Source organism: Fundulus heteroclitus, unplaced genomic scaffold (genome assembly GCF_011125445.2).
Source record: "Fundulus heteroclitus isolate FHET01 unplaced genomic scaffold, MU-UCD_Fhet_4.1 scaffold_38, whole genome shotgun sequence".
Lineage (NCBI taxonomy): Eukaryota > Metazoa > Chordata > Actinopteri > Cyprinodontiformes > Fundulidae > Fundulus > Fundulus heteroclitus.
Genome location: NW_023396792.1, coordinates 1,993,353 through 2,008,282, shown reverse-complemented (window position 1 = coordinate 2,008,282; position 14,930 = coordinate 1,993,353). Strand labels below are relative to the sequence as shown.

The 14,930-nt window shown below is 39.3% G+C and overlaps 1 protein-coding gene across 2 annotated transcripts; it reads right to left on the bottom strand.

Moving 5' to 3' along the window:
- Window positions 1–599: 599 nt before the first annotated feature.
- On the bottom strand, window positions 600–14,532 carry LOC105916277 (vitamin D 25-hydroxylase). 2 transcript variants are annotated; one of them, XM_036130790.1, is made up of 5 exons: window positions 14,473–14,532; window positions 4,153–4,294; window positions 3,419–4,051; window positions 2,988–3,317; window positions 600–1,552 (listed from the first exon to the last, which is right to left on the bottom strand). In XM_036130790.1, exons 2-5 carry the CDS (start codon window positions 4,265–4,267, stop codon window positions 1,338–1,340), a joined length of 1,293 nt encoding a protein of 430 aa, XP_035986683.1. In that variant the 5' UTR covers window positions 4,268–4,294; window positions 14,473–14,532; the 3' UTR covers window positions 600–1,337. The 2 variants fall into 2 exon arrangements, with proteins under 2 accessions (XP_035986683.1, XP_012706135.2); XM_012850681.3 differs by lacking the exon at window positions 14,473–14,532 and adding an exon at window positions 4,705–5,082.
- Between the last annotated feature and the right edge of the window lie 398 nt (window positions 14,533–14,930).

Genomic DNA, 14,930 nt, shown 5'->3' with positions numbered 1-14,930 from the left:
TGCTTTTCTAAGATCCTGCAGCAACTAGCTGTGATGCACTGCTAACATCGACTCATGCATTAGCAATGATGATCATGGGCAAATTAGGAAAATTACAGTCCTAATCCTTAACAAATTATATCTCATGCAATTTTGAATTATTTACTGATTACGTTTTTGTTAAAACACCATCATTGTTTGCCCGCACAAAAAAGAATAATCATTTTTAAATTGACATTCTGACACTTATGATGTTTTGTGTTCATTTTTATGTCTTCTTTTTCTTGTTGTTTTTTTTATTATAGTTAAGGTATCATGGAAACATTTCAAGCAGCACAAGTGAGTTTTACATTTTAGAAACTGTAGGCGCTGAACAGCTACTTTTTTTTTTTTAACTCCGGTTAAAAGTTGCGAAAAACCTTTCTTAGACCAGGTGAACCCGAACATGTGTGAGTTTTCTGCAGGCTACTTTCTGTGAAACGTTTCTGATAGCGCTGCATGAGAACATCTGCAGTTTAAATGTCAAACTAATGATCCAAAAGGTTACTATGGAGTAAACGTGAGACAAGTAAGCATTTAAGGCTACAATTTCTGCTGCTGCTAAAATGAACAAGAAGTGCAAGTTTTTAATGTCATAATACTTTATGAATACACAAAATAAGAACCACGTACACAACCAGGATTGCAAAAAAGACAACAGACAAAATGTTAATCTTACATATAAACACAGTACTTTTTTCTTTTTAGCACTGATAAGCACCATTTATCAGAAACCAGTGTTGCAAAGGCGGTTTCTAGAAATCCATCAGGTTTGAATTTGCTTTCTAAGAGAAAGATTTTCCAAATAGCACTATCCCTGGAGATAGGTCCAGAGTCAGTCCAGATGATGTAAATCTTGGCCCGCGGCCAATTCCAATACACTGTTCAGAACTTTCTCGGAAAGTCTGTTCGTCCCATTTGGCCCGACACATGCTGTATGAATAGCTGGTGTCATTAATCTCCCCAAAAGCTGTCCTACAACATCAGTGCTATGAACCGTCATCGGTGTACATAATATAAATCATTGACCCATGGCATCGCCGCTGTGGCAAGGTTCACAGGCAAGGTTTGTTTTCTGGTAGCAGGAGCTCAGGGAATTAAATCAATAGCCCCCTCGTGCTCCCAGGGAGTCCTTTCAGCACCTGTTGCCTCGCCTGCTGTTTAAAAGTATTGCATATGCAAACATGCATATATGCTCATTAAAAAAAAAAAATCTGTTGTGTTCAGATGTGGAGGGGCATCTGGATCACCCAGAGTTCTTTTGAAAGACTGACACGCACAGGCCGTGCCGGTCCACTGCAGCCGGGGGGGCGAACCGACTAGTGATAAGGAGTGTCTTCAGAGCAGTGAAACTTCTGTTGCCTGCGCACGGCACAGATCGAGTAAGGTTTGGGCTGCAGGGTCATTCCAAGTTTGGGAGTTACAGTCGGAACGCTTCCTGGAGGGAACTGGAGGTGAAACCTCTGGAGCAAGGTGGTAAAAAAGAGGAACATCTCCATCCGGGCCAGCTGCTCACCAACACAATGACGTCTCCCTGAAAAATAGAAAAAGCCCCCCCTGTTTATTTGAACTCATGCAGAAATCACTGAGACACGTGGATTCTATGTCCTTAAGTATAAGCAAAAGAATGTTTATGAAAACACTACTGATGGGGGGGGCCTGCGGGTTTCAGAGAGAAGAACGAGTACAGAAAAAGTAAAATAAGTCCTCCACATCAGAACAGAAACTTATGACAGGATAATGGGTGCTGGCTGCACGAGTAGAGAGCCAGGAGATATGCAATCAGCATCCACTAACTGGACTAGTCTCTCTGCGGTGTAGAATTTGGGGGACCTGGATTCAATCCAAAGTTATGTCAGGAAGGGCATCTGGTGAAACACTCTGCTACATCTGTCTGCAAGTTGTAATAACTTGCTGCGGTGACCCCTGAATAAGGGAACAGCTGAAAGGACTCAGTCATTCACCGACAAGACTGCAGGATAGACACAGTGTTGAAATTGACAAAGGATACACTCATCAAAAAATAGAATACTGTGATTTTTCACACATTTTAAACCCCAATTACCACTGCATCCAAATGAGTTTAAAAAACAGGAATATATAAAATGATTTTCTTACTTTTACATAAAAGATTAAAACATGTTCAATGTTTTGAGAGAATGGGAAGAAAAAATTAAGTTGGAAAATTAGCCCAATCCAAAAGTTGTAAGTTGCCTTGGTGTAACTTGCATTAAATACTTCTTTAAATTAGGTCAAAGGCTCAGGAACACTGCAAAACGGCTTTCAATGAATGCTGATTACGCAAATGCCAGTTAGCATCCTAGGGTTCAAATAATCCATGGAGGTCCATCAGGATGGTTTAAAGCAACAGGATTGCTGCTCTCTTAGTTTTGATTTATTTATTTTTTTAGGAATCTCTGACACTTGCAGGGCCATCTGAGTCGTAAACCACACGATTCAAAACTCTGTGCAGTTATGGAGGTAACATAAGCACACACATCATGTCTGACTAGCACCGGCCCTGCTAAGCAACACGGGTCAGGATGGGGTTCAGATCGACAGGTGTTGCAATCCAATGCATTTCAGATCAGCCTTCCATTCAGCTGTTTTGCTCAGCTTGTTAATAAACTATCGAGCAGAAAAAATCCCAACTTTCTGGTAAAAAAAAAATTATTTTTACACTTGCAATGCATGACGTTTTTGCCTGTACTTGTTTCTGTCACGAATGGGTTTCAAAGATCAGAAAATCATCGTATTGTTTTTAAAGTAACTTTCAATTTAAAGCTTTTCTGCAACCACGCTGGAGATAGAACTTCAGGAAAAATCAAACAAATGGTTTAGATTAACTCTGCTTTTGAACAGTTTCAGGTAATTAATAACAGGTCGACCTGGGGCAAAAAACATAGTTCCTATAGCTAGTGAAGGTTAATGAAGGGTAATACAAGTTGAGCTGCACAAAAAACACTAACCTAGAGAGAATGGAAGGAAGGCCTCACGCCTCATGAAGTTGCCACTGCTGTCCAGAAACCTCTCTGGTAAGAAGACTCCGGGGTCGTTCCAGTACTTCTCATCAAAGTGCACTGAGTAGAGGTTTGTGATCACCATGGTTCCTTTGGGAATCGTGTAGCCGTTGACTTTCGCATCCTGGGAGGTGGCTCGGAAGATGCCAAGAGGCACAATGTTGCAGAAGCGAAGGACTTCATGCAGAACGGCCTCCACATAGGGCATCCTGTGCTTGTCCTCAAGAGCGGGTGGCCTCCCATTGGTCAGCACGCTGTCGATCTCCCTGTGCACCCTCTCTTTGTACAGCAAAACAAGGACAATTAGCCATTTATTGAAAACAGAGAAATGCATTTTGGTCAAGCTCCACTGTTTTGATGGTGGTACATCTTTCACTTACCTTGTATGTTAGGGTAGAGGGCCATGTACAGCATAGCCCAACGCAGGGTGTTGGTCGTGGTCTCTGTGCCAGCGATGATGAGCTCCCCCACGGAATAGATGAGGTTCTCATAAGTAAAAGAAGTCCTGGGATCGCCGGCGTTCTGCTCCAACTCATCCAAATACGCATCGACATAGTGCCGTGGTACACTGGGCACCCTGCCACGCGAAAATCCCGTTATAACCTCCTGCAGGAAGTCATACACCTCGGCAGCGTTGCGGAACAGCTTCTGGTGTTTCCCGAAGGGCAAATATTCAATCCAAGGGAAGGCGTTGTAGAGGAGAGCCCAGCCGCTGACCGCCAGCTCCACGTTCTCGCTGAAGATCTCGATCATGTGCTGGAAGTTACTGTCGTCGTAGGTGAACCGCTGGCCGAAAATGATCAGATTGGTGATGTTTGACACGGCGTTGGTCACAAGGTGTTTGGGGTTGAAGGGTCTTCCCTTGTGTTTGTCAATTGCATCAACAAAGAACATGCACTCCTCTGTGATTCTTCTCTCAAACAGTCGCTGGCTACTGCCGTAGTAACGGAAGGAGTTACAAGCCAGCTTGCGATGGTCAATCCAGCCTTTTCCATATTTACAATTTAGAAGACCTTAAAAAAGAAAGCAAGAACAAAATACGATAGGATAGCATCACTTAAAATTCAGTGTCCCAGATGATTAGCTTCTTTTTGAGAAACATAAACCAGCTTACCACCCATTTTGGTCATTTTCTTAAATAAAGGCAGGGAAGGGCGATCAGCAAAAACCTCACTCTGATGGTAAAGGCATTCCTTCACACAGTCATAGCCGTTTAATACCACAGTCATTATGCCTCCCAGGTCAAGACTGAAAATCTGCAAAACAAACAGCAACTTGCAGTCAATTTGTTATCCACACATTAGTCATTACTTTTTTTATGGGATACATAAAGTTATGTGTTTGAAAAAAATTGTTATACATATCAACACATGCATGTGTGTTTTGTTTCGCTTTTTTTTTGTCTATCTTTTTTTTTTTTTTTTTTTTCTTGCGTAGCTCAAAAGATGTCTATGTGGCTTCTTGGGAGGAGATTTTCATTTCTCAGAGCTCCTGATTTGTCAGCTGTCCTCCTCCAATCAAATGCTCCAGTCTGCCAAATGTTAGGGCGAGTCTCTTTTGTTCGTTTCATAACTAATCCCAAGAGTGTGCATGCTCGAATGTACGGAGGTTTTGCATGCGGCGCGCCTTAATAAGCGCAATGCGCTCCGGGGAGCTCGAGTCTTACCTGCCCGTGAACTTCGCTTTGCCTCTTGAGAAAGACGTGCGGCTCAGTGGCAAGGGAAAAAATGTTTCCTATGATAGGGATGGGAGATGGACCGGGAGGAAACCCGGGGGGTCTCCTCTGCTTGACGAGCTGGCGCACCAGCAGGAAGGCGAGGAGAGCGACAGCCAGGCAGCCCAGACCGAGCAGCGCCTCGGCGCGGGTCACCGGCACCAGGGACGGAGACTTCAGGGAAACCATCTTTGCAAAATGCTCTCCTGCTTGCTGCAAAAGTCTGAGCCGACCTCGGTTTCTCCTCCGAGGAACTGAAGCGCATATGTATCATCTTGCATTTATTCTATCCCCCGCCTCTAAGCCCAAGATTGGCCAGAAGGTTAGAGTCAACCATCGATGAACTTTGTTCTGCTCTTGATCAATAATCCGGCTCAGTTAGAATGCTATTAAGTTAACTTTTTAAAAAGGTTCTTTGAAATGTCCAAGAACTGTTGCAACATATCAGACAACAAACCCCTCCATGTAGCCCGCTATCAAGAATAAAAAAGGTTTTAGATCTAAAAGCTGGGTCATATATCTTTCATTTGGCAAATGCGCAGGCAATAATGCATGCGCAAAGATGACCAATTAGCTAGAGGTTTAAATCTATAAATAAGAAAAAAAGAAAAAAAAAAGGATTGGCCACATGTGCTTGTTAAGGAATCTTAGTTTTAGGTTTTAAAGTTTTTACAGTTTTAGGATACTTGTCTTTTTAGGAAAGGAGCCAAAGGTTTTGCAAAGATCTTGTGCGCTGTTTGCTTGGGAGAAAAACGGTGGTATCAGAAGGAAAAGTTACATGAAGGTGAATCTGAAAGCCCCTTGCGACTTTATAAAGTTTTATATAGTCACCAATAGGATACTGATTTGAATACTGTCGATACTTTCATTAGAATATAAGTGCAAAACCACAGAAGCAATATATAACTTTGTAAATCTTTCATGATTAAAGTGTTTCCATGTTATACATTAGTCAGTCTATAACACCTAAATTCACTAATAAACAGGGAAAAAATCTTTAGGTTAACAGTAAAACAAGTTTAAACAGAAACTACTGTTTAAGTGTGTTACTATCAGGAGCGGTTGTGTTTTATTTATTTATTTATTTTTACATTAAAGTTAAAATACATTATCAACAATAACTTGGTCTCTCTAAACTGGTATGAATTTGTGCATGATCATTCCCCATCCAACGGCCCTGCATGGATGGATATTAACAATAATAGCAAAACAATATGATCAATGCTTTGTTTCAGCAATGACTTTCCAGTTAAACTGGCATTTCTAGGAAGTGGAGTTAGACATCTTGTTATTGGGCAAATGAAACATCTGTTGGCAAAACCGACAAGGTTTTGCTGAAAAAAAGAGATTTAGCAAGAGTTTTTTTTGGAAAAGCAAAAATAAACATCAAAATTGTGGAGAGAGGCCAACACTTCAAAGTTTATATATTTTTTAAAACAAGCTTGTAATAAAACTCAATCACTGACTGCAATAAAACAAAACACAAGCGAAACACATTTAGTCCTAAATAGCTTTTTCAAACATTTAATAAACATGTCACAAAGAGGCTGTAAAAATAATTAATGTTTTTGCAAAATAAAAACATTTAGCAATTAAAATGGCAATTAAATAATAGCTGTTCAGTAATATACTTCAGATCTTAGGTGAGTCTTTATGTAAATTAGATTTACTATGTGGAATCATTTTAAAAATATGACCAGCGTTTTTTGGGTAATAAAAACTGATCTATAGCTCGGGAGAAAAAAATAAAAATGTTGGCATCTTTCCACATCTACACCAATCCACATTTTGAAGTCTTCATATTGAGCTGCACATGGTGTCCTAATGAGCTCCTCATATGTGAGAAGGCTTTGAATAAGAGTCTGGTTAAATGTTGCCAGGTTTTTTGTATCCAAGCAAACTTTGTCCCAGTAATCTGCCGCAGGTTGCTTTACCCTAACACAGTTAAGGTTAGGTGAGGTCAAGTTCTGCGTTGAGAGGTGAAAGGTGAGGGCATGCTCTGCATTCCAGACTTTCATATGCGCACGCTCAAGGCCAAAAACTCTGCAGAAACCCATGAAAAGATGGAGCTACATCTAGATAAAAACATGCATATACTGATATTTTAAAGATGTATATCTTTTTCCTCTGAGTAAGTTTAAACTGAAAAAAAAAAAACAGTTTGCTGGATTCTGAAAACCTGCTCCATACTTTGATGTATTGTCAGTTTTTCATGACTAGTTCCTCATTGGACTTAAAGTTGTTTATTGAGTTGCTTCTGCCTGCTGAGACAACTGGTGTGTTTCACTTTTTCCTTTTTTTTCTGATGCCCCAGCAGACCTCCCCCAGTCATTCAGGTTTGGCTAGCTAATCTGCATTATTTTTATGAACGTCGTTGCCTGCTGCCAGCTCCCAGCTCCCTGGGTTATACGGTAAATATAGTCAGGAAGAAACATGCATGCTGTTACTAGTTTTGGTAATTACAACAGCATGCCAATATGAGCTAGGTGGCTAAATGGAATACATTTCTTTGAGATACCTATTCTAGCAAACTTTTGGACTAAACTGACCAGGTTCCAGCACTCTGTTAGAGGGTTGATTAGGTTAGAATTGTAAAAAATACAAAAGTGTAACCTGAGAAGTGAAATAAGAGTGTGGGAATTCAAGATAAGCAGCTGGAACAATAAGGTTAAACACACTGCATAAGACACAACCTTTTCTCTCACTGTCTGACATTGATTAGGTGCATCATTTCCATATTATGTTAAACTCATTAGATGCCAGAATAATGAGGAATAACATTTATTAAAGTGCTTCCATTACATTTGTTAAAATTCAAAAGTTTATACACACCAAGATTACTATTCTTTTAAAAGATTACAGCCAAAAGGATGATGCCCTGGCTTTGCATTAGTCTAATAAGATTAGGTTAATTTAAAACATTGGAGTTATATGGAGACACACCTGTGCATGTATTTTAAAGTAACACCCCAATCATGCTTTTTCTTCATTGGTCCCCGTGGAGGAAATAAATAGAAGATATGCAAGATATAAGTAATTTTGGACCTCCACAAATTTGCTTTAACCTTGAGAACAATTTGTAGATGTCATGAAAAAGTGATGTGGAGGACCCAAATGCAGAGAGGGGGCAGGCAGGTGAAATTAATTTGTTTTACAAATACATTAATGGAAAACATAAAAAAAACAATAAAAAAAAAACATTGGTTTCAGGGAAAATCAAAAAAGAGTGGACCAAAAGAGAACAAGACTGGCTGGTGGCAACAACTGGAGGATCTGATACAGACTGAGGAAACCAAGCAGTATTATTAATTTTGTTATTTATTTTTTTGCTAAGAAGGTGGATTAATGCAATGAGGAGCAGGTGGTTGATTCAAAACAGTGTGCAGCTGCTAAGGAAGCACATAACTGAAGTTGAAAGGGGAGAAAATAACGTTCAGTATTCAAAGGGAACGTGGAAAGCAACGACAAAGAAATCAGGTGTACAAAACCAAATGATATATATATAAAAAAAACTAAAAAGATTCAAACAAAAAGGTTATAAAATACAGAGAAAAAAGGGGCAACTGTAAAACATGAAGGACATAGAACACAGACCTCAACGAAAAAAAATATTTAAAAAAGGTAAATAGGAATTCAGATCTTCTGAGACAAACCTTACTGTAACTCAGAGCAGAAAATGAATACATAAAATACGTAACATAAATGCATGAATTTTGAGACCCAAAAAACTAATGGGTTGTGAAAAGCAAAGAGTGATTAACTTAAAAATAAGTCCTAAAGATCATGCCAGACGCCTGAAGGTGCCACCCTCAAATGTTCTAACAACTATGCAAGTATAATCTGAATGGGAATGTTAAGTGAGCTTTGCTGCAAAATGTGCATATCAACCCATTGACAAAAGAAAAAAGACTTTGTAAAAGTTCTGGTTGAAGCTGGTGACAGAGTGTCACTATCCATAGTGAAACAAGTCCTATCTCACCATTGAGTGGCATGCAACTCAGAGAGGAAGAGGCCATCACTCCAAACATAAAAGGCAGATTACCGTTTACAAATAACCCCAGGGACAAAGACCTTAATTGTTAGAGAACATTTCATATGGTTTGATAAAAATAAAATTGAAGTGTTTGGCCATAATTACGACTGTTACATTCAAAGCAAATAGGAGTTCGCTTGCAAGCCTGAGAAGATCATCCAAATTGTGAAGTATTGAGTTGACAGCATCACTTTCTGTATATTTTCCTTCAGCAGGGATGGGTGCATAAATAGATGGCAGCGTGGGGAAAGAACTTATAGTAAAAATATTGATTTAACAGTTCAAGACACAAGGCAGGAAGTCAAAGCTTGGGACACAAATGGATCTTCCAAATGGACAAGGATCCTAAGCGCACCATCAAAAAATAAGATCAAGAATAACAAAATAAATATTTTTCGTTGGAGGAACGGACCCAGATTTCCAGGAAACTGTTATCAAAAGCTTGTAGAATGATACTGAAAATATTTGCTCCAAGTAATGCAGTTTATAGTGCAAATATATCAAAAGCTAAAGACATGAATCTAATGAATGTTCAAAAATTTCCCAATAAAATTACATCTTATCATTCGTGCATTTAGTAAATCTAATTAATCTTTTAATCTGAATTTACCTTAAACAGGAAGCGTTCAGTCTGATTTAAAGTGCCAGAAAAGTGAGGGAAAAAGCAGCTTACAGCTTTTTATAGTCTATGTTATTATCAAATATATATATATGACCAGGTCAGAGCAGCCAGAATCCTCTTGTTGAATCTAACAAAGTGCCACATCCTGGATGCTGCAGGGGCCTTTGATATTTTAGGCATTAATGTTGCTCAAATGCTTTGTTGTTGCAATACAGTATAGTATAGCCTCATGTGAGCCATTTATGATATAACAATTTGGACAAATATCAGCAATATGATTAGCTTATATTGATTTAGTAAAAATAAATCAAAAGCAGTATCTCAAAGAGTTTACTGGAAACATGGTACATACATTTTTAAACCAGTCATATATTACAGATGAAATTTGAAAATTTTTCAAAATAACATAACCGATACCAAGAATGCAATATTAACACATTCAAATTTAGCTAACAGATGTTGAAACAGCTTACCATTGAAAACATTTCCGACATCATTTTGTTATCCAAATAAACTCATTTTTTTCTCCTGTATTGTTTAAAAGAATAAAATAATTAATCACACAGTGATGTTACAACATTATGTATATTCTATATGGCCTCAGACCCTGAGTCATGACTAAAGAAATAGTTTCATTGTAAGGTGAACAGTGAGTGTCATTTGACATTACCGTAAATGTTTATTTACCAAGGCAGACCCGATAAACAAACACTTTTTTCACCTTATCAAAGACCACAGATCAGGTTCGTCCCTAAAAACCTCCCTGCACTCTTTACCTGTTCACGTTAGAATCCATTTTAACCCTAACTTTCAGAGCAATGCATGGCCTGGGTCCTAAATATACACAGGATATTTTGAAACCTCTTTTTCCGCCTAAGGTTATCGACTCAAATGTTGTTGTTGGTTCCTCTGACCCGTTTTAAAAATTGCAGTGATTGTGCTTTTCAGGTAGTGGCTCTAAGACTTTGGAACGTTCCCTCAGTGTCTCTTCGCTGCACAGAATCTCTTATAAGAAACATCTAAAGACATTTTTATTTAGACAGGTATTTGCTTAAGCATGTTTTGTGTTTGTGTGTTTGAAAATTGTTTTTGCTCACTTTGTGCAATATAATTAGTTTTTTTACTTGCTTACTTTTTAACTGGAAGCGTCTGTTAACAGTGACATCTTTACTTCGTTTGCGATTCCACGTGTATTTACATTGCTTCATTTTATCTTGTCAATAACCCAGGAAGGGCATTTTTTTTCCTCCCCAAGGGAGGATAAGATTACTTTTGTAATAATACTTTTTTCTGGTGTTCTTATGACATTTTAACAGCTTATACGCTTTAATGTATTAAAGGCAGAACATGACTTTTTTCAGAGGGAACTCTACTACCCTGGCCATCATTTAGCAATATTAAACCAATTGCAATGTTGAAAACTACTGAACACACTCAATACAATAATTATTTGCCAAAACGATTGCTTGGTGGACAAATAAAGAAAACAAACTGTTAAGTTCCCGTCTATTTTAAAGCAACACCTTATGTGAGTTTCAAAGGGCTACATTTCTGACATTTCGACAGAAATTGGCTTTGCTGTATTGCTAATTCTAGATCAAACATCAGCAGAAATAAGAAGTCAAGATTCAGTTTAAGACATGTGACTTTATTTCCAGACCCATCTACAACAGCCCTAGCCTCTCTTGCGCCTCCAACACCTCTGCACTAATTAAACGCTTTGCACCAGAGCTGATTAGCCACGTTTCCCACGGAAACAGTTTGTAAACAGTTACCACATGTTTAAATGTCCCGGATAGCAAATCTGGCATATTTTCCTATATCTACCAGCACTTAAATGTAAATATATGCATATTCTTATATATGCAAAAAAAAAAAGACTCTTCTGTGATGGACTGCTAACCACCACCTATCTGTTGTTGGCTGACTGCTGGGACAGGGTTCAGCCTTCTTGGACCCTAATATGAGGTAAGGACGAAAGCAAAGGGATTGATTATGTTCTTTGGTGGCTCCATTAATGGTTAATTTTGCTGACCTATCACAAATCCCCCACTCATCCAGTACTTTCACAGAGAACAAGTGACAAAGGCTGAGTAATGACTCTTTAGGAAGGATTTCTCTCCTCGGTTACACTTGGGCCTTGTGTTGCAAGCAGTGTCTCAAGAGTAAATCGCTTTCTATCCGCCAACGCTGGTATTATCATGAGCATGGGGAACATCTCATAATAAAGCCTTTCTCTAAACAGACATGCAGGCCAGAGCCTTTTTCCCAACAACTTAATGGCTGAGGCAGGAACACCAAGAGGACTAGTAATCCCTGTGTAACTTCTAGGCAGGTGTTTAAATGTTAGGGTTTGCAATGGAAAGCAGCTGCCGCATACTTAACTCGATGGTCATCATTCACTCTTCTGCCGGCGTCCATTTCAAACTGCTCTCTTATATCCCTTACAGCGTTTTTAAAACACAGACCCTATTGCTGACCGCTTTCAGAGTGGGTAGAGGTCCCAAAATCATTTTAAAGATTTACATAATATGTGTCTCCTGTTGAATCGCCTTGTCAGAATTACAGCCACTATACATGAGAATGGTCTTCCACACATATTCACTGCTTCTGTAAATTCAGCTATATATCATGTACAGTGGTCAGGGTTTGCATGTTCTCCCCATGCATTCATGGGTTTTCTCCAGGTACACTGGCTTCCTCCTATAGTCCAAAAACGTGCATCATCAGTTAATAGCTTCTTCAGAAGCTTAACGTGTGGAAACAGTCCTGACTCGAACATTTAAATCTATCAGATCCTAAGGACTATTTGCTCAGGAGGTGTTGTCTATTTGAACATTGTCTTATTTGTGTCTGCTTGTTATGTGTGAATCTGTGTGAATTCTGAACTAGTGTCTCACCAAAAAATCATTATGGTAACATAAGAACAATAAAGATACTCTCAATGGCCCTCCGGAGTGTGTTGCATGAATGTCTGGTTGTGGCATGCAGAGGTCACTCGACTTCTGGAGACCTGTGGGGAACAACTGGAAATAACAGAACATGTATATGTATGTGTGTGTGCGTGTGTGTGTGGATGGATACAACTGTGTTAAAGCTTTCCAAATAACAGACTGTTTCATTCTATCAGAAATCTATAACTATACAATAATAACCCTTTATCACAAATTTTTTAAGCTTACATTTCCCATTATACAGCCTTTGCCTGGATTCTTAGAGCCATCACATAACTGAAGCACCTTTTCCATGCATGTTTTTTCCTGTTTTAGTGTCACAGATTTGTAGATATGGTATTTCTTCTAAGGCCCATACAAAGCTTGCTATTGTTTCTGTTCGAACCAGTTGCCAGTGAACTCAACTGAGACTATGTCTGACAAGCATTGCAGTGAGTGATGTTGCCCTCACTGTCAAAACTGTTCTCCCGTGTTGTAATTATTTTTCCAAGCCAATTCAAGCCCAACTTTAGGATATGTGAGCAGTGGGAGCTAATTGTGATCTGGTCGATAATCGTTTTCCCTTTGGAGTTTATTTTCTGCGCATCAGTTGGTGTACTTGGTTCAGATTAATCAGTGATGAATCATAGCCTTGGAGTAGCATTAGACAAGTAAAAAAAAAAAAAAAAAAACATCTGATGACTAATTAATGAGGTGCCTTCCATTCTTGTCTGAGAGATGCTTCTGTGTAGTTCTTTATCAATGTAATCACATAGAATAATGATGGAGTACTTAATTCTACTGTTTAGTTTTTATTTATGGTTGTGTCGTTGGCTTTGCAGCAATCCCTCATACAGAGCATGCATGTAGTGACAGTGGAAAGGAAACCTCCGCTTTAGCAAAAAAGAAACCTCCATCAGAACTAGGCTCAGGGTGAATGGCCATCTGCCACAATTGGGGGTTTGAGAAGAAGGCGTCCATGGCATGATCTGGGGCACAAAAACTCAACACCTATTAGCAGTAATTAATTTTTCTGTGATACATACAACCTGACTTTGATCAAATTTAAATGAAACTTAAATTAACATAAACCAATACACTCGAAATACCATTTCAGATAAGCCAAATGTAATTTAACCTTTATACATAAAATTACACATAAAAGCGCACTCATATTAGTCATTTATTGAACAGAAAAGATTCACATCGATCCTTCAGAACTAGCAAGGAAAACCAACACTAGATGGTTGCATAAACGTAACGTGTGCAATTCCAGTATTTTGATCGCATGATTCAAGCTTGGGGCCATAGTATTTATGCTTCACAGCTGTCTATTGAGAGTGTGTTGGGTATGCGCACTGCAATTTCAGATCTTCGTTAAACATTGGTGGGCCGGCCTCAATATAAAAGGCGCCTCAAGAGGATAAACCCATTGAGCTTTTCAGTTTTCTAGCAGATTTAGATATTTGGACAAATACTTATAATTTTAAAAGGGTAAGGGAATCCTTTTTACAATATTACTCTATAAAGAACGATTCTGTCCCAATGTTTATTGCAAACATAGAGCTCCACAGCGACATCTGGTGGGACCAACCCCCACTGGCCCCAAATGCAGAGAAGCCATATGCATCTAGCGATCAATACATATTGTTATTGAATTATCGTCCAGCCCTACGTATAATGGAGGTTAATTATGAAGGGTTTTATTATGCAAGTAGTGTCATTTAAATTCAAATTCAATAAATTTAACATGGAGCAAATAAAGGGAAACTAAGATAGAAGAAATGTGATCTCTCTTTAATTTTCCTCAGAACTCGTGCTACAGCGTTTTGGATCAGCTGAAGGCATTTAACTGCATTCTCAGAACTTCCTGATAGCAAAGAATTACAATAATCGAGCCTTGAAGTGACAAATGAATGGACTGTTTTTTTAGCATCACTCCCAGACAAGATTTGTCATGGTTTTCACTGATTTGACCCACATGCAGAACACACTCAGGAGTGGTTTGAGAAATCAATCTGGAATCCGGAACCAGGAACACAGAAGGGGTCTTCAACTCCACACAGGAGAGGACAGGTGGGGTTAATGAATGTGTTGATGGATGTTGAAATATTGTTTGATGGTAAGCTTACTTGAGAGGTGATGGTAGCAGCAAGGGAGGAATGAGTGGGGGCTGGGAGTCTGGTTCAGCCGGAGAGAGGTGAATCCGATCTGAGTGAGGCTTGTATGATGAGCACGTTGGTGGGCGAGCAGGGTTCGATCACAGGTGAGTCCAAGGAAACAGGAAGCCACACGCTGCCAGACGGGAGCTTCAGCCCAAGGAAACAACTTGAACTGGTGTGATAACTCTGGAACCGGTAACTGAACTGGAGCCGAAACCAGTACGCAGGAGTAACCTAGGAAGTAGGAACACACAAGGTAAGAGTGATTCTTCTAAGTCTGGGTATCGGGAAGGAAGGAAGGCTAGAGTCATTCCACACTGGTTAACGCTCAGGTGCTGAAGTACTGGCAGCAGGCTCCTAAAATACTCCTCTCCTGATGAGGCTTGATGGGTAACACCTGCCGCTTCACCCAGCCACCATGCTCACTG

Coding starts and splice junctions, on each gene's coding strand:
- LOC105916277 (XM_012850681.3), bottom strand. CDS start 4,941: ATGGTTTCCCTGAAGTCTCCGTCCCTGGTGCCGGTGACCCGCGCCGAG. Junction 3,318..3,418: donor CCTCTACCCTAACATACAAG/GTAAGTGAAAGA, acceptor TGCTGTACAAAG/AGAGGGTGCACAGGGAGATC. Junction 1,553..2,987: donor CTTCCTTCCATTCTCTCTAG/GTTAGTGTTTTT, acceptor TCTATTTTTCAG/GGAGACGTCATTGTGTTGGT.